General features: G+C 49.4%; 1 protein-coding gene across 1 annotated transcript in view; it reads left to right on the top strand.

Moving 5' to 3' along the window:
• Positions 1-16,938, top strand: part of DPEP1 (dipeptidase 1) — a 62,838-nt gene that overhangs the window by 30,182 nt on the left and 15,718 nt on the right. Inside the window, exons 7-8 of the mRNA XM_033943738.1 lie at positions 2,739-2,823; positions 2,927-3,002. Coding sequence (XP_033799629.1) covers positions 2,739-2,823; positions 2,927-3,002 — 161 coding nt within the window. The remainder of the gene's footprint in view (positions 1-2,738; positions 2,824-2,926; positions 3,003-16,938) is intronic.

Here is a 16,938-nt window from a genome sequence, read left to right as displayed (position 1 = left end):
TCCGCCTACTGGTGGGGCCTAAGGCGCGTGGGCCAATCAGAATAGGCCCTGGAGCCTTAGGTCCCACCTGGGGGCGCGGCCTGAGGCACATGGGCCCAACCCGACCTGGGATCCCTCCTGCCCGTAATGTAGTGCGGGGTGGGGTTAGGGGGTCGCCGTGGCCAGGAGGATTTGGGCTCCCTCCTGGCCCGATATTGTTGGGGAATCGGCGGTCCTTCGGGGGGAGGGATGTATCGGACGTCGGGGGGGGGGGGGGGGCATCAGGCTTTCAGGATGGGGACAGACCTTCAAGGGGGGACAGTGCACGGAAGTCAGGGGGGGTGAACGGAGAGTCGGGACAGCGCACGGAAAGTCGGGGCAGTGCACGGAAGTCAGGGGGGGGTGAACGGAGAGTCGGGACAGCGCACGGAAAGTCGGGGCAGTGCACGGAAGTCAGGGGGGGTGAACGGAGAGTCGGGACAGCGCACGGAGAGGCGGGGCAGTGCACGGAAGTCAGGGGGGTGAACGGAGAGTCGGGCAGCATGCGCGGTATAATCGTGAGCGCGTTATACCAAAGTTTTTGCGCTTATCATCGTGATTTCTGCGCGCTATACACGTGTGCGCGTTTTATACGGGTGCGTGTTATTTGCGTGAAAATACGGTAATCAAAACCAAAGAAGACTCACCCCCTTCTCTAATTCTATAATGAGGCTTCCACATTAATGCATCACTCGCGTGCATAAGGAATTTTGTTATTTTCTTGGGCAAGTGAACACTTACACTTCTAAATGGCAGTAAAGTAACTAAGCGCTATTTTGCAAGGGGGCACATGAGTGATACAGCGCAATGCAAAGGGTGGAGTGGGGGAAGGGCATGGACTAGGCTGCAGTAACATGTTTTTGCTGCACTGGGTATCAACAATTTCACCAAGTCTATGGCTGATGTAGCCAGACCTATTATTTTGGGTTACGTTACGTTGGATGGGCCTTCCCAAACTGCCCCCCTCCCCCGCTACATAATCCTGTATCTTGCCCCTTCTCCTTCTGCCCCCTAATCTGCAATCTGCAGCAACACCTCCCCCCCCTTCCCGTGTACCTCAGTTCTTGGGCAGTGGTGGTGGTGACATGCATCTGCTACTTGTGCTGACCCTGCAGGCTTCCCTCTGCTGTGCACCGCCCTCACTGATGTCACTTCCTGTTTTCTTTCTGGCAGGACACAGCAGAGGGAAGTCTGCGGGGTCAGAGCAGGAAATGAATATGCATCACTGCTCCTGCCTTCAAAGATGATAAGGTTCAGGAAGGGGGAGGTTTAGAGAGAGGAAGCATTGCCAAGCTATGGGTCAGTGATTGGGGACAAATGCCAGATCCAGGTGTGAGAGAGAGGGGAGAAAGGCTGCCATTGTTGAATTGTCTTAGGTGGACCAGGCCCACCCGTAGCTACATCCCTAGATATAATTGTGGATACTGAAATGTTAGATGCACTGACACTGGGTTATGCTCTCCCCATGCGGCATTGGGGCACCTAGGACTGCCCCCAATGAGTCCAAACCCAGAAAAGCAGTTTACAAGGTTCAATTTAAAAAATGAACAAAAAAATCCCTTCTTAAACTACTAAGAAAAAGAAACCTGAATTAAGCATCAAGAGTGAGTCAAATTAAAGAAAAATCCAGTAGAGTTCACCATATTACCACCCCTTAACAAGACAAGTCTCTTGTGTGTTTTGCTTTCTAACTATGTTCTAATGTCTGTGTGTGTACATTGTTGCTGCTACTACTTATCACTTTTAGAGCTCCACTAGATGTATGCAACTCTGTACACAAACCCTAGAGACAGTCCTTACAGATATCTCTCGTAAGAACATAAGAATGGCCATACTGGGACAGACTGAAGATCCATAAAGCCCAGTATCCTATTTCCAACAGTAGCCAACCCAGATCCCAAGTACCTTTTTTAAAATCCCGCTAAGCTAACTGATTTCACCACATTCTCCAGCAACAAATTCCAGAGTTTAATTACATGTTGTGTGAAGAAATATTTTCTCCAGTTTGTTTTAAATCTACAACTTAGTACCTTCATCGCATGCCCCCTAGTCCTAGTATTTTTGGAAAGAGTAAACAAGCGAGTCAACATCTACCCTTTCCACTCCACTTATAGTAAGGGGGGTGGGGATGGACTGCCCTGGGTTCCATCTTGGCCTCTCCTCCTCTCTGCTCCCCTGCGTACCTCTTGAAATGTTTGCCAATGCAAGCAGCTTCTTCCTGCTCACACTGGCCTCAGCTCTCCTCTGACATCACGTCCTGGTCATGGGACCAGGACATGACATCAGAAGGGAACCAGTGCATTGAGGTGCTTGAGCAGCGAGAAACAGTAGGGGGACGCATGGCGTGACGATGCCAGGTGTCACCCTCCTTCGCTATGCCACTGCTCACATGCATATTCATTAGGGTTTGAGATTGAAGACCAAGGCCATAAGAGGAAGCAGAGCAAAAAAAAGTTGTGAACATAGCCACCAGCAAGTTGAAGGGCTATAAAAAGACTTGTTGAAAAACTCTTAGAGCCAAGCCTGGCACTTTGGCCATCAAATTTCTGGTTTGTCACCACCAGTAATCAGTAACAGTCGGAACCATTTGGGAGAGGGATGTGTATCAATATTCATGCTGAGAACTGGTAGCATACAGTGAAATGTTAGTGCCAGCACTTAGGGAAAAAGTCGAGTGAACTTTCTGGAGTGTCTTTACATCTGTTTTCTTCTTCCTACAGAAGGAAAAACGTGGTCTGGTGATGGTGAACTTCTATAACGATTATGTGTCCTGCAATTCAAAGGCTAACCTGACTCAAGTAGCAGGTCAGCAATGCAAACACTTGTTGGGTTGTAATGGAAGTTTTTCTGTGCCTTCCAGTAACTCGGTATGACAGAATATTGTTATTTTTGGGATTCACTTCTGCAGATCACTTTGACCATATTAAGAAGATCGCAGGCCATGAAGCCGTTGGATTTGGTGGAGATTATGACGGTGTGCCCAAGTAAGTTCTACAGGGGGCGAGAGGCAGAAAAGCTGGAAGGTTAATAGACACTAACATAGTTTACCAGAATCAATTTGTGCTAGTCTGCATGAACTGTGGCTTTCTTTAATAATACTTTGCTCTTTCTCCATGGACTAGTTTTCTAATTATAGTGAATTTGTTCTTTCAAGATTATATTGTAATCAGGGGTGTAGCCAGATATTCAATTTTGGGTGGGTATGACAACCCTACCCCCTGCCCAGTATCTCTCTCTCCCCCACAGGTGATTGGGTCTTTCAGCTCCACTCTTCCACCCCCCTGGTACCTTTTAAAGCCTTCATTCTTTAGCACTCTCCAGACCAGTAGAGGTTAACTTTACGATTGGGTATATATCTAATCATGACCAGCAGGTGGAGACTGAAAACAAAACTTTGGGACAGTATATCCTAGCCCCTCCTCTCTATTTCCCTCAGTCTTCTTTCAGTCTCCAGCAGGTGTTGAGTGATCTGTACCCATCTCCCTTGGTAGGGCTGTTGGAATTTGTTTAGAGGTTTATTGTCCCTGTTTTTAGCCGGACGGAGCTTGGACGGACTCTGTTTGGGGGTTCGTCCGACCTCGGGGGTGTTAAACCCGGCGGGTCACGAGCGGGGTCCCTCCCCCCACTTCCTCCACCTCCCCACATTTTTTTAGAGGAGCCTCAGCAGTAAGCCTTGCCCCCTAAATCAAGCAAGGCATATTGCTTCGAGAGCCTGTGGAGTCTGTTCTGTAAAAAAAAAAAAAATAAATAAAAAAATCCTGAGGTAGTGCTGGTCTGAAGGGTTGTTTCCCTTTAAGAAAACTGTATTTTACTGTATTTTTTCATGTAACCAGCACTTTTTTATACCTAGGTCGCGTATGGAGCAATTGTGCCCTTCTCCGGGGGAGTAGGCCACAATTTTAGTCCAGCCGCGAGGCATTCGCGGCCGGCCTGAACTCGGCGGTTTGGGTCGGTGAGGTGGTGGAGCTCCGTCGGCAGCGGCTGCAGGCGCCCAGAGCTCCCCGCCGATGGTGCCTCGCGAGTCGGCTTGGAGCAGTGGGGAAGCCCGGTCTTCCACAACCGCCCACGGAGGGATTCCCCGAAGGTTTCCCTCTCAGCTGATTTTTTGACAGCTGATGCCGGCTTGCCTGCTTTAGCGGCTGAGACTATTCAGGTTTCTCAGCCGCTTCAGGCTATGGAGGGAGCTTTTTTGGCGGGAAAACCGCCATCTTCTCTGTCTGGCCCCTCCATTTTGTCTTCCACCTCAGGTGACCTTCCCCCTGTTTTGGCTAAGCAGGGGCAGGTTTCTGCTGGGTCCCCTGCTGTGGCAGGGAGTCCCTTGGGACCCTCGGGGGGTTTTTCCCCTGATTTTTTCTTTTCATTATGCAAAGCCTATTTTCAGGCGGCTGGGGGTCCCGGTTGCGCCCAGGGGGTCTCGGGGGGTGGGGTTTCCTCCGCGCTCCCTGCGGCTTTGCCTCTCTCGTCTGATGTGACGTCCCCTCCGCCGCCTCTCTTGTCCAAGCGTCCGCGGGTGTCGTGGGACGAGGATTTGTGGTCGGAGGAACGTGTCGGTCTGGAGGAGGACCTGGACCCTTCTGAGGAATTCCAGGACCCTCTGGAGGGGACGGAAGCTGGCGGCGGGTTGTCGGGTTTCCCGTTCTCCAGTGACGAGGCGTCCGTGGTGCGCCTTTTTCAGAGAGATGAGCTGCCTGACCTTATTCAACAGGTTTCTTCGGCTTTGCGTTTTGAGAACGCGCCGCCGGAGACTCCGCGTGTGGGGGACCCTCTGTTACGAGGGATCCGTTCCGTTTCCCGCTCTTTTCCTATGCATCAGGATATTCGGGATATTATTCTTGAGCAGTGGAAAACGCCGGAGACGCCGTTTCGGCTGGCGCGCAGCATGGCTCGCCTGTATCCCATTCCTGAAGGGGAACGGGCTACGTTAGCTTCGCCAGTCGTGGATGCGGTGGTCTCGGCTATTTCCAAGCGGCATACCGTGCCTGTTGAGGGCGGTTCTGCCTTGCGGGACTCTGAGGAGCGCAAATTGGAGACCATCCTTAAGCAAAATTTTCAAGTCTCTGCCTTTGGGGTCCAGGCGGCTATTTGTGGGGGACTGGTCGCTCGCGCCGTGTTTCGGTGGGCGGAGCGGGTCTTGGATCGAGAGTCTGACGACTGGTCTCTGGTGGATCAGGAGGTAGCGAAGATTGAGATGGCTGCCTCATTCCTCTCGGATGCTCTGTATGACTTGGTGCGGATCTCGGCTAAGTCCATGGCTTTTGGCGTGGCCGCAAGGCGTGTGTTGTGGCTGCGCGCTTGGGCGGCGGATGCTGCGTCCAAAGCTAAGCTTACTAAATTTCCCTTTCGGGGGTCGTTTTTATTTGGAGAGGACTTGGATAAGTTGATTCAGACTCTGTCGGACTCGAAAGTTCCCCGTTTGCCGGAGGACCGTGCCCGCCCGGCGTCTCGGGGTGGTGCGGCCCGGGGGCGTTTGCGGGAATTTCGCAAGTATCGCCCTGGGCGTGGGGCTGCTTCTTTCCAGTCTCCGGGGTTTTCCCGGGGTCGGTTCTTCCAGCGCATGCAGCCCTTTCGGGGGGCCCGTCGGGGGGCAGGGAATCCCTCCGCCGGTTCCCCCGCTTCCCGTCCTGCACAATGACGCCTTGCCGGCGCCCCCCTTGGTTCCGGTGGGGGCCCGGCTGCGCGACTTTTTTCCCAAATGGGCCGAGATCACGTCCGATCAGTGGGTCCTGGAGGTGGTGCGGGACGGTTATGCCCTGGAGTTCGCCCGCTCTCTGCCGGATTTTTTCCTCGCTTCTCCGTGTCAGACTCCTGGGAAGACGCTGGCGTTTCGCCAGACCCTTCAGCGCTTGCTAGATCTCAGGGCAGTAGTTCCAGTGCCCCCCCTGGAGTGGGGCACGGGCAGGTACTCCATTTACTTTGTGGTGCCCAAGAAGGAGGGGACTTTTCGGCCCATCCTCGATTTGAAAGGGGTCAACAGGGCTCTCAAGGTTCCCTCTTTCCGTATGGAAACGCTGCGGTCGGTCATTCTGGCGGTTCAGCCGGGGGAGTTTCTCACTTCTCTCGATCTGACGGAGGCCTACTTGCATGTTCCTATTCGGACCTCTCATCAGCGTTTCCTGCGCTTTGCGATCTTGGGTCGGCACTATCAGTTCTGTGCGCTTCCCTTTGGGCTGGCCACGGCTCCCCGGACGTTCACCAAGGTGATGGTGGTCGTCGCGGCAGCCTTGCGGTCGGAGGGCATCCTGGTACACCCTTACCTGGACGACTGGTTAATTCGGGCCAAGTCGTTGCAGGAAAGCTCCCGGGTTACGGCTCGGGTGGTGGAGTTTCTCCGGTCGCTGGGCTGGGTGGTCAACCTTTCCAAGAGTCGGTTGGTTCCGGCTCAGCGTCTGGAGTACCTCGGGGTGCTGTTCGACACCTCCTTGGGGAGGGTCTTCCTCCCAGAGGCCCGGGTGAGCAAATTGCAGTCTCAGATTCGCCTGCTTTTGGCGTCCCGGTGTCCTCGGGCGCGAGATTTCCTCCAGGTCCTGGGGTCGATGGCGGCGTCCCTGGACGTGGTGAGGTGGGCGCGAGCCCACATGCGTCCTCTCCAGTATGCTCTGCTCCGGAGGTGGTCTCCCCAGAGGCACGGGATGGATGTTCCGGTTCCCCTGCGAGGCTTGGCGCGCTGCAGTCTGCGTTGGTGGCTCCGGACCCCTCACCTAGTTCAGGGGGTGGGTCTGGATCTTCCGCAGTGGACGGTGCTCCTTACGGATGCGAGTCTCCTGGGTTGGGGGGCCCAGTGTCTGGGTCACTCAGCTCAGGGAACCTGGTCCACGGAGGAGGCCTCCTGGTCGATCAACGTGTTGGAGACCAGGGCGGTCCGGCTGGCGCTGTTGGCTTTCCACTCCCTTTTGTTGGGCAAGTCGGTCAGAGTCCTGTCGGACAATGCCACGGCGGTGGCTTATGTCAATCGTCAGGGGGGCACCAAGAGCACTCTGGTGGCGCAGGAGGCGGCTCGGCTCATGGTTTGGGCGGAGTCGCATCTTCTGGACCTCTCGGCCTCTCACATTGCCGGGGTAGAAAACGTTCAGGCGGACTTCCTCAGTCGTCACTTCTTGGATCCGGGAGAGTGGTGTCTCGGCGCCGAGGCGTTTCAGTTGCTAGTGCGTGCTTGGGGGCAGCCCCTGATGGATCTGATGGCTACAAGTGGCAACGCCAAAGTACCCCGCTTCTTCAGTCGTCGCAGGGACGGTCTGGCCGAGGGTCTGGATGCTCTGGTCCAACCGTGGCCAACGGAGGGGCTGTTGTATGTGTTCCCTCCTTGGCCATTAGTGGGCAGAGTACTGCTTCGCATTGTTCGCCATCCGGGGCTGGTGGTCTTGGTGGCTCCGGATTGGCCTCGTCGTCCGTGGTATGCGGATCTGGTGAGGCATCTGGTGGCGGATCCTCTTCCTCTGCCTCTCGAGTGCGATCTTCTGACGCAGGGTCCCATTCCCATGTTCGACCCGTCTCCCTTTTGTCTTACGGCTTGGCTCTTGAAAGGGGCCGCCTGAGTAAGAAGGGATATTCCGACAAGGCGATCTCTACACTTTTGGGGTCCCGGAGGCTTTCTACCTCTCGGGCTTATGTACGGGTTTGGCGTCTTTTTGAGGAATGGTGCCGAGCGCGGGGAGTGGTCTCCTTTCGCGCTTCTCTGCCTAACATTCTAGAGTTTTTGCAGGATGGCCTGGATAGGGGCCTGGCCTGGTCTTCTCTTCGGGTTCATCTGGCGGCCCTGTCGGCTTTTCGGGGGCTGGTGACAGGTCAGCGTTGGTCAGCCATTCCTGATGTGATTCGCTTTCTTAGGGCGGCCAAGTTGATCAGGCCTCCCATAAGGCCCTCGATTCCCTCTTGGGATCTCAATCTGGTTCTCTCTGTTCTAGTGCGCCCTCCTTTCGAGCCGTTGGATGGCTGTTCGTTGAAGGACCTTACGCTGAAGTCGGTCTTTTTGGTGGCCATTACTTCTGCTAGACGGGTGTCTGAGCTACAGGCTTTCTCTTGTAGGGCTCCCTTCTTGGAGTTTTCGAAGGAGCGGGTTGTTTTGCGGCCTGTTCCTTCCTTTCTGCCGAAGGTAGTTTCTCCTTTTCATGTCAATCAATCGGTGGTCCTCCCGGTCTTGGGTAGTCGGGAGGGTTCTTCTGAGCAACAACAGCTGCGCAAGTTGGATGTCGGTCGGGTCCTCCATGCTTATGTGCAGCGGACCCGGGATTTTCGGAGCTCCGATCATCTCTTTGTGCTTCTGGCGGGTCCTCGTCGGGGGGCTGGCGCTTCTAAGGCTACTATTGCGCGTTGGATCAAGGAGATGATTGCTTCCGCTTATCTTCTGAGTCAGAAGCCGGTTCCGGAGTTTCTCAAGGCTCATTCCACTAGGGGTCAGGCGGCTTCTTGGGCTGAGTCGTCGCTCGTGCCTCCGGTGGATATTTGTAAGGCTGCGGTTTGGTCCTCCTTGCATTCATTTGTTCGGCATTATCGGGTAGATGTTCAGGCGCGTCGGGACGCGGTGTTCGGTGAGCGTGTTCTGGTATCGGCCCTTCGGGGGTCCCGCCCGTGAGAGGGACTGCTTTGGTACGTCCCAATCGTAAAGTTAACCTCTACTGGTCTGGAGAGTGCTAAAGAAGGAGAAATTAGGTTCTTACCTGCTAATTTACTTTCTTTTAGCTTCTCCAGACCAGTAGAGGTCCCCACCCTGTCTGTTGTTGTTGTTGTTGGGGCTGTTGCGCGGGCAGTTTTTGGTTTTTGCTGCGGGTTCTAGTATTTTTCTAGGGCCGGGGAGAATTAAAGAACAGCGGCTGTGGCTCGGCTGGCTTAGCTGGCGAGCTGTGGGGACCTTCTTCCTTCGGGAATTTCTCCTCTGCATTTTCCAACAGCATTTTTGGGTATGTTATTTGTTACTCCTTTCGGAGTATTGTTTTTTCTCTCTGTTGTTTTCCAGTTCTTGGTTCTGCTTGGCTATTCGGCAGACTGAGGGAAATAGAGAGGAGGGGCTAGGATATACTGTCCCAAAGTTTTGTTTTCAGTCTCCACCTGCTGGTCATGATTAGATATATACCCAATCGTAAAGTTAACCTCTACTGGTCTGGAGAAGCTAAAAGAAAGTAAATTAGCAGGTAAGAACCTAATTTCTCCTTCCTTGTCATCTAAGGTTGAACCATTCTGACATGTGGGTGTTATAGAAACATGATGGCAGATAAAGGCCAAATGACCCATCCATAGTAACCATTATCTTTCCCTCTGTATAACAGATCCCATGTGACTATCCCAGGCTTGTGATTATCCCAGGCTTTCTTGAATTCAAACACAGTCTGTCTCCACCACCTGTACCGGGAGACTGTTCCACGCATCTACCACCCTTTCTGTAAAAAAGTATGTCCTTAGATTACTCCGGAGCCTCTCACCTCTTAACTTCATCCAATGCCCTCTCATTGCAGAGTTTCCTTTCAAATGAAAGAGACTCGACTCAGGCAAATTTATATTACGTAGGTATTTAAACATCTCTCAAGAGAAAAAACTAAGAGTAATAGGAAAAAAATCCCAAAAATTAATCTACAAAATATTACTCGCCAGAGATGAGCTACACACCCTCGATAACCATTTCGCAACAAAGTGGAGAAAAAGCCTCAATTTAATATCCAATTTGCAAGTTCTTCCAGAATTAATCCAGGTACCTCTCCTCCCTTGTAACCAAAAAAAAAAAAAAAAACCCCAAAACTGTTGTAACTTCACTGGAAATGTCCAGTTAGCTCTTTTGTAATCCGCCTTGAACTGCAAGGTATAGGCGGAATAGAAGTCCCTAATGTAATGTAATGTAACCACTGAAATGTGATTATCAAAAGGGTAATATACCCATCACTGCACAGGAAAAGCAAAATCAAAAGATGTTTAGCTTGGGACCATGGTCTGAAACGCCGTGCTGTATAAATAGAGAATGTCTGGCCAGACTGTCGATGGAAACGCCAAGGCACCAGTCAGATGTACAGTCCAGAATCCATGCCCAATCCTCCAACAAGTGCCTTGTTTCGCCTCTCAAAGGCTTCATCAGGGAATATGTCAGCTGAAAAACTTTGCTCCTCTTCCGTGCACACAGGCACAAGAAACGCCCATTGCTAAAAAGAACTGCAAGATCCGACTTCCGGTGGCACTTCCGGGTTGCGACGTCATCATAGCAGCCCAAAAACCGGCTGCCATTCATCCACACAACTGCCATCCACTCTTCAAACTGCCACTCATCCAAAAAATGCCACCAACTTCACCCGCTGATTAAGGCCATTGGGCCATATAGTGTCCAAAAAGAAAATCCAGCGCTGTTCATGCTGGTACAAAAGCCTCTTCACATTGCCCCTCCGTGGGGTAACAGGAATGTGTTCCAACACAAAACACACAAAATCATCAAAATTGTGCCGTTCTTTTGCACAATGGCGGGTCAAGATGTCAACTTCTTTTTTGTGGCCAATATTGGATCGGTGTTCAAATAACCGAGTCTTGAAACATCTGGCAGTGTGACCAAAGTAAGTTAACCCGCAAGGGCACGTCATCCCATACACTGCTCCTCTTGTTTCACATGTTGTCAAAGAGCACAATTTCACCGCTCTTCTGCCTGGGATTGTGCAGCCATACCCTCTTGCATAACATCGCAAGCTGCACATTTTCCACAGTGGTGAAATTGCGCTCTTTGACAACATGTGAAACAAGAGTGGTGTATGGGATGACGTGCCCTATCATATCTCCCCTCTCCCGCCTTTCCTCCAAAGTATACAGATTGAGATCTTTAAGTCTGTCCCTATACGCCTTATCATAAAGACCACACACCATTTTTGTAGCCGTCCTCTGGACTGACGCCATACTTTTTATATTTTTAAGATGTGGTCTGCAGAATTGTACAATTTTCTAAATGAGGTTATCCCTTCCTACCAGCAGATAGAGGTAGAGAACAAGCTAGGGTTTTCTAGTGAACTCACCAGTACAACCTGCTGGTGCTCTGGGAAAGTTCCAGTATTTTTCTCTACCTCTAGTAGATGGTATGTCATTTAGGCTGACGCTCCTGGTCTCTGGCCTGGCTCCCCACTCTGCTGGCTGAAGCCGTACAGTGAGGTTGTGTCTAATGCCCGCTTTCAGGTTACCTGATCTAACGACTGGACCTAGTCGAGAACAGAGTTTCGCTCTGCTCCCTCCCCAGTCTATCTTTTGGTGTCCACTGGGTGAGGACATTTGGCTTGGCTCCACCGGACCCTGCTGAAGAACATGGGTTCCTATGCTACTGCCCCTCATTTATCCATACACCCAGTTTGGATGTTTCTTCCCCTGCAACTCCCAGGCATTGATTTAAAAAAATAAAATCTGATGCTGTCTGATTTAATTTTATTCCCTGGACTGATAATAAAGCTGCTTAAGCTTAAAAAAAAAAAGAAATCCACTTCCTAAGCACACCTGCGGAGAGCAGATGATGTCAGAGATGATAGAGACCCAGGTCACAGTCAGACACTCAGAAGCTTTTCAAAACCCAGACATCTGGTAACCCTAGCTGCAGTTCCAGTGCAGTAGGAGAACTCTCAGCTCCCATCGGTGCTTGGGGGTGCGATTCCTTCTCTCCTGCCCACCCAGAGGCTGCTTGCTGGGGGGACCAGAGGCTCCTTTTGGCTCCAGAGCTTAACTTTAATGGCTAAGCAAGTTTCCAAGTTTTATTAAAAATTTGATTAAACGCTTATATAATTTCTAAGCGATTTACATTACAAATATTAAAATAGTAATTTACAAAGAAAACATATAAACAATACTAATATTGACACTGACTTACAAGAAACAAACGGAAAGAAAGGGAAGAACTACAATTTTTAAAAGCAAAGAAACATTCAAGGTAAACACATATGGGGGAGGGGATTTTTTTGTTTTGTGTTTTTTTTAGCCTTATAAGGCTAGTTTCTGGTATTTGAAGAATCTATCTGAATATCCCTGTTATTAAATAACTAGTCTTATAGCCCGTTACATTAACAGGTGCTAGAATATATAACATAGTAACATAGTAGATGACGGCAGATAAAGACCCGAATGGTCCATCCAGTCTGCCCAACCTGATTCAATTTAAATTTTTTTCTTCTTAGCTATTTCTGGGCAAGAATCCAAAGCTCTACCCGGTACTGTGCTTGGGTTCCAACTGCCAAAATCTCTGTTAAGACTTACTCCAGCCCATCTACACTCTCCCAGCCATTGAAGCCCTCCCCTGCCCATCCTTCACCAATCGGCCATACACAGACACAGACCGTGCAAGTCTGCCCAGTAACTGGCCTAGTTCAATATTTAATATTATTTTCCGATTCTAAATCTTCTGTGTTTATCCCACGCTTCTTTGAACTCAGTCACAGTTTTACTCTCCACCACCTCTCTCGGGAGCGCATTCCAGGCATCCACCACCCTCTCCGTAAAGTAGAATTTCCTAACATTGCCCCTGAATCTACCACCCCTCAACCTCAAATTATGTCCTCTGGTTTTACCATTTTCCTTTCTCTGGAAAATATTTTGTTCTACGTTAATACCCTTCAAGTATTTGAACATCTGAATCATATCTCCCCTGTCTCTCCTTTCCTCTAGGGTATACATATTCAGGGCTTCCAGTCTCTCCTCATACGTCTTCAGGCGCAAGCCTCCTATCATTTTCGTCGCCCTCCTCTGGACCGCCTCAAGTCTTCTTACGTCTTTCGCCAGATACGGTCTCCAAAACTGAACACAATACTCCAAGTGGGGCCTCACCAATGACTTGTACAGGGGCATCAACACCTTCTTCCTTCTACTGACCACGCCTCTCTTTATACAGCCCAGCATCCTTCTGGCAGCAGCCACTGCCTTGTCACACTGTTTTTTCGCCTTTAGATCTTCGGACACTATCACCCCAAGGTCCCTCTCCCCGTCCGTGCATATCAGCTTCTCTCCTCCCAGCATATACGGTTCCTTCCTATTATTAATCCCCAAATGCATTACTCTGCATTTCTTTGCATTGAATTTTAGTTGCCAGTCATTAGACCATTCCTCTAACTTTTGCAGATCCTTTTTCATATTTTCCACTCCCTCTTCGGTGTCTACTCTGTTACAAATCTTGGTATCATCTGCAAAAAGGCACACTTTTCCTTCTAACCCTTCAGCAATGTCACTCACATACATATTGAACAGGATTGGCCCCAGCACCGAACCCTGAGGGACTCCACTAGTCACCTTTCCTTCCTTTGAGCGACTTCCATTAACCACCACCCTCTGGCGTCTGTCCGACAGCCAGTTTCCGACCCAGTTCACCACTTTGGGTCCTAACTTCAGCTCTTCAAGTTTGTTCAACAGCCTCCTATGAGGAACTGTATCAAAGGCTTTGCTGAAATCCAAGTAAATTACATCTAGCATATGTCCTCGATCCAGCTCTCTGGTCACCCAATCAAAAAATTCAATCAGGTTCGTTTGGCACGATTTACCTTTTGTAAAGCCATGTTGCCTTGGATCCTGTAACCCATTAGATTCAAGGAAGTACACTATCCTTTCTTTCAGCAACACTTCCATTATTTTTCCAACAACTGAAGTGAGGCTCACCGGCCTGTAGTTTCCTGCTTCATCCCTGTGACCACTTTTATGAATAGGGACCACATCCGCTCTCCTCCAATCCCCAGGAATCACTCCCGTCTCCAGAGATTTGTTGAACAAGTCTTTAATAGGACTTGCCAGAACCTCTCTGAGCTCCCTTAGTATCCTGGGATGGATCCCATCTGGTCCCATCGCTTTGTCTACCTTCAGTTTTTCAAGTTGCTCATAAACACCCTCCTCCGTGAACGGCGCAGAATCTACTCCATTTTCTCGTGTAATTTTGCCAGACAATCTCGGTCCTCCTCCAGGATTTTCTTCTGTGAACACAGAACAGAAGTATTTGTTTAGCACATTTGCTTTCTCCTCATCACTCTCCACATATTTGTTCCCAGCATCTTTTAGCCGAGCAATTCCATTTTTTATCTTCCTCCTTTCACTAATATATCTGAAAAAATTTTTATCTCCCTTTTTTACATTTTTAGCCATTTGTTCTTCCGCCTGTGCCTTCGCCAAACATATCTCTCTCTTGGCTTCTTTCAGTTTCACCCTGTAGTCCTTTCTGCTCTCCTCTTCTTGGATTTTTTTATATTTCATGAATATGTGTGTGTGTGTGGCTTTATTTCTTTTTCTCTCTCCTTAGCCGCTTTCTGTATTTCTGTCTTTCTTTTTTTTTTTCCTTGGCTGTCCACCACCACCACCCTTTCTCCCTTCCTTTTACCTCCCCTGTGTCCTCCATCACTGCTCACCTTATCCAGCAGCAGCCCTTTAATTGATCTTTTTATTTTTTATTTCATTCTTGTCTCTCTTTCCGGGTTCAACTCTTAGTTTCCATTCTTTCTTCTCCTCCCACCTCTCTGCAATTACATTCTTTTCTCCTTCTAAAAATGCATTTCCTGTTGCCTGTCTCCATTCTTTTAATATTCTTACCAGACCATCTTCCTTCCACTATCCTATTCAGTTTTTCCCCCTCCTTCTAGTTTTTCCATTGCTGTCTCCTAGTTCCATTTCTGCCTTTTCCTTCAGCTTCACTATCTAATTTCTCATCCCTTCCTCATTTCTCCTTATCTGACCCTTTATCCTGGTTTTTCCTTTCCCCTACTTCATTGCTTTTTCCTTTTTCTCCATCTTATTCCTCTCCCCCTTTCCTTACCTCATCATCATTATTACCCCCAAGCCAATTCTCTTCCTCCCTTCCCAGATCGGATCCCCCATGAAGCATAAGAGTGCTTCGTTACATGTCTGCCTTTTACAGCTGCCCAGGCCAGAATTTCACTTTAACAGCGTGTGACACTGTAGTGCTGCGTGACTCAATGTGCCAGTTGAGCCCAGGCAATACATACACGTCATGGAATGCTGGGGGTGATGTGGGTGGTCTCTCTAACCGGCAGCGCCATGTCCCGCCTGGTGGGAGCGGGGCCGGGCTGTGCTTTGCTCACGGTGCGGCGGCCGGGAAGGGTTCAAAATTGGACCTTCGTTCCATAAGACGCACCAAAAAGTGCATCTTATGGAGCGAAAAATACAGTAAATACTTTTTTACAGAAAGGTTGGTAGATGCGTGGAACAGTCTCCTGGAAGAGGTGGTGGAGACAGACTGTGTCTGAATTCGAGAGGGCCTGGGATAGGCACGTGGGTCTTTTGGAGAGAGAAAGAGATAATGGTTACTGCGGATGGGCAGACTGGGTGGGCCATTTGGCCTTTATCTTCTGTCATGTTTCTATACTGCAGTTTTCCGAAGTATCAGCTTAAAAAATTTCAGTCTTTTGCTGAATACAAAAAAGTCTTACAATCGCATTAGCTGTCTTTTAATGGTCTTGCATTGGAGACCAATTTAGGGGGCTTAATGCAGGAAAAATGGACCAACACAAGACGTTCTATGTTAGTTCTGCCATTTGCATGTGTTCAGTGAGTGGTATTTATTATGGGGGAGGAAGGGGACCCTCAGTACGTCCTAAAAAGGAGGCATCAATGGTTCCTGATTTAATAATAGAAAAAAGAAATTGACTTAGCGCATGGGAAAGTCCCCCACAAGGACACGCTAATCCATTTACTAGCACAGTTTAGAAAAGGGCACCTAAGCAATATGTTTGATATTAATGTTTTATGATTGGGAATCCCCTTTATTTTTAAAAAGTTTTTTTATCAATGTATTATGAATCGACAAGAATTCAGTTCTTCCATAAAAAGGCCTTCTTACAGCCCTGGGTGGTATCAATATGCATCAGTATGTGAGTTTTTACAGTGACTTGCAACAATTTCAAACTTATTCATCTTTTAAAATGAAATTGGAAACATGGTTTTATAATTTGACTTTTAAGTACTTTATTTTTTGTTCCATAAGACATACCTGACCATAGATTTAGAGGAGGAAAAACAAGAAAAAAACTTTCTGAACCAAATTCTCCCTGCCAGGCTCTGCAACCTACCCCACACTCCTTGCTAGGCTCTGCACCCTGTTCCCCCTCCCTGCCAGGCTCTGTACCCTGTCCCCCTTCTGGTGGTCTAGTGGTAGGCCGGGACAGGGCAGGCAGTCAGGCAGGCCCCATACCTCCCACATACACTCCAGTACCTTAAATCATACCCCCCCATGTACCCCCCAGTACCTAAAATCATCCCTCCACATACCCCCGTACCTTTTTTTTTTTTTTTAAATCCATACCTTTTAAATCATACCCCCCGTACCTTTTTTTATATCCCTCACTAGACAGCTCTCGTACTCAGCGGCACACAGGTCAGTAGCGCAGAAGTGAGGTGTGAGCTTTCTGCGTTCCTGCCTGGCCCCGCGCTATTTTCTGAATGGTTGGCATCAGTTCTCGCGAGTCCCACGAGAACTGATGCCAGCCATTCAGAAAGTAGCAGTGGGCCCAAACGGGAGCGCGTAAAGCTTGCTCCTGACACCTATGCTCCTGACCTGAGTACGAGAGCATCTAGCAAGGGAGGGATACCGCTGGACCACCATGCTATTTATAAAAGGTAACGGCAACGGCAGAGAGTGGGGTGTTTTGAAAAAGTGCAGCGGCGGCAGGAGGGTGTTTTACAATGCTAGGGAGAGTACAAATTTTGTATCTTCGCTACATAAGACGCACCGAGATTTCCACCCACTTTTGGGTGGAAAAAAGTGCATCTTATGGAGCGAAAAATAAGTAAGTTTAGTTTACTTAGTATGCATCTTATTCTTAGGATAAGCAGTATAAAATCTCTCTTACTATTTGGGATCTAGGTTGGCCACTGTTGGAAACAGGATACTGGGCTTGATGGACCTTCGATCTGTCCCAGTATGGCAATTCTTATGTTAGCACTCAATCAAAATATAATGGCTCTCAGTCTCATAAATCTGGAAACAGACAAAAA

Source organism: Geotrypetes seraphini, chromosome 4 (genome assembly GCF_902459505.1).
Source record: "Geotrypetes seraphini chromosome 4, aGeoSer1.1, whole genome shotgun sequence".
Lineage (NCBI taxonomy): Eukaryota > Metazoa > Chordata > Amphibia > Gymnophiona > Dermophiidae > Geotrypetes > Geotrypetes seraphini.
The sequence above is the reverse complement of the archived record's forward strand: the minus strand, read 5'-3'. Positions and strand labels throughout refer to the sequence as shown.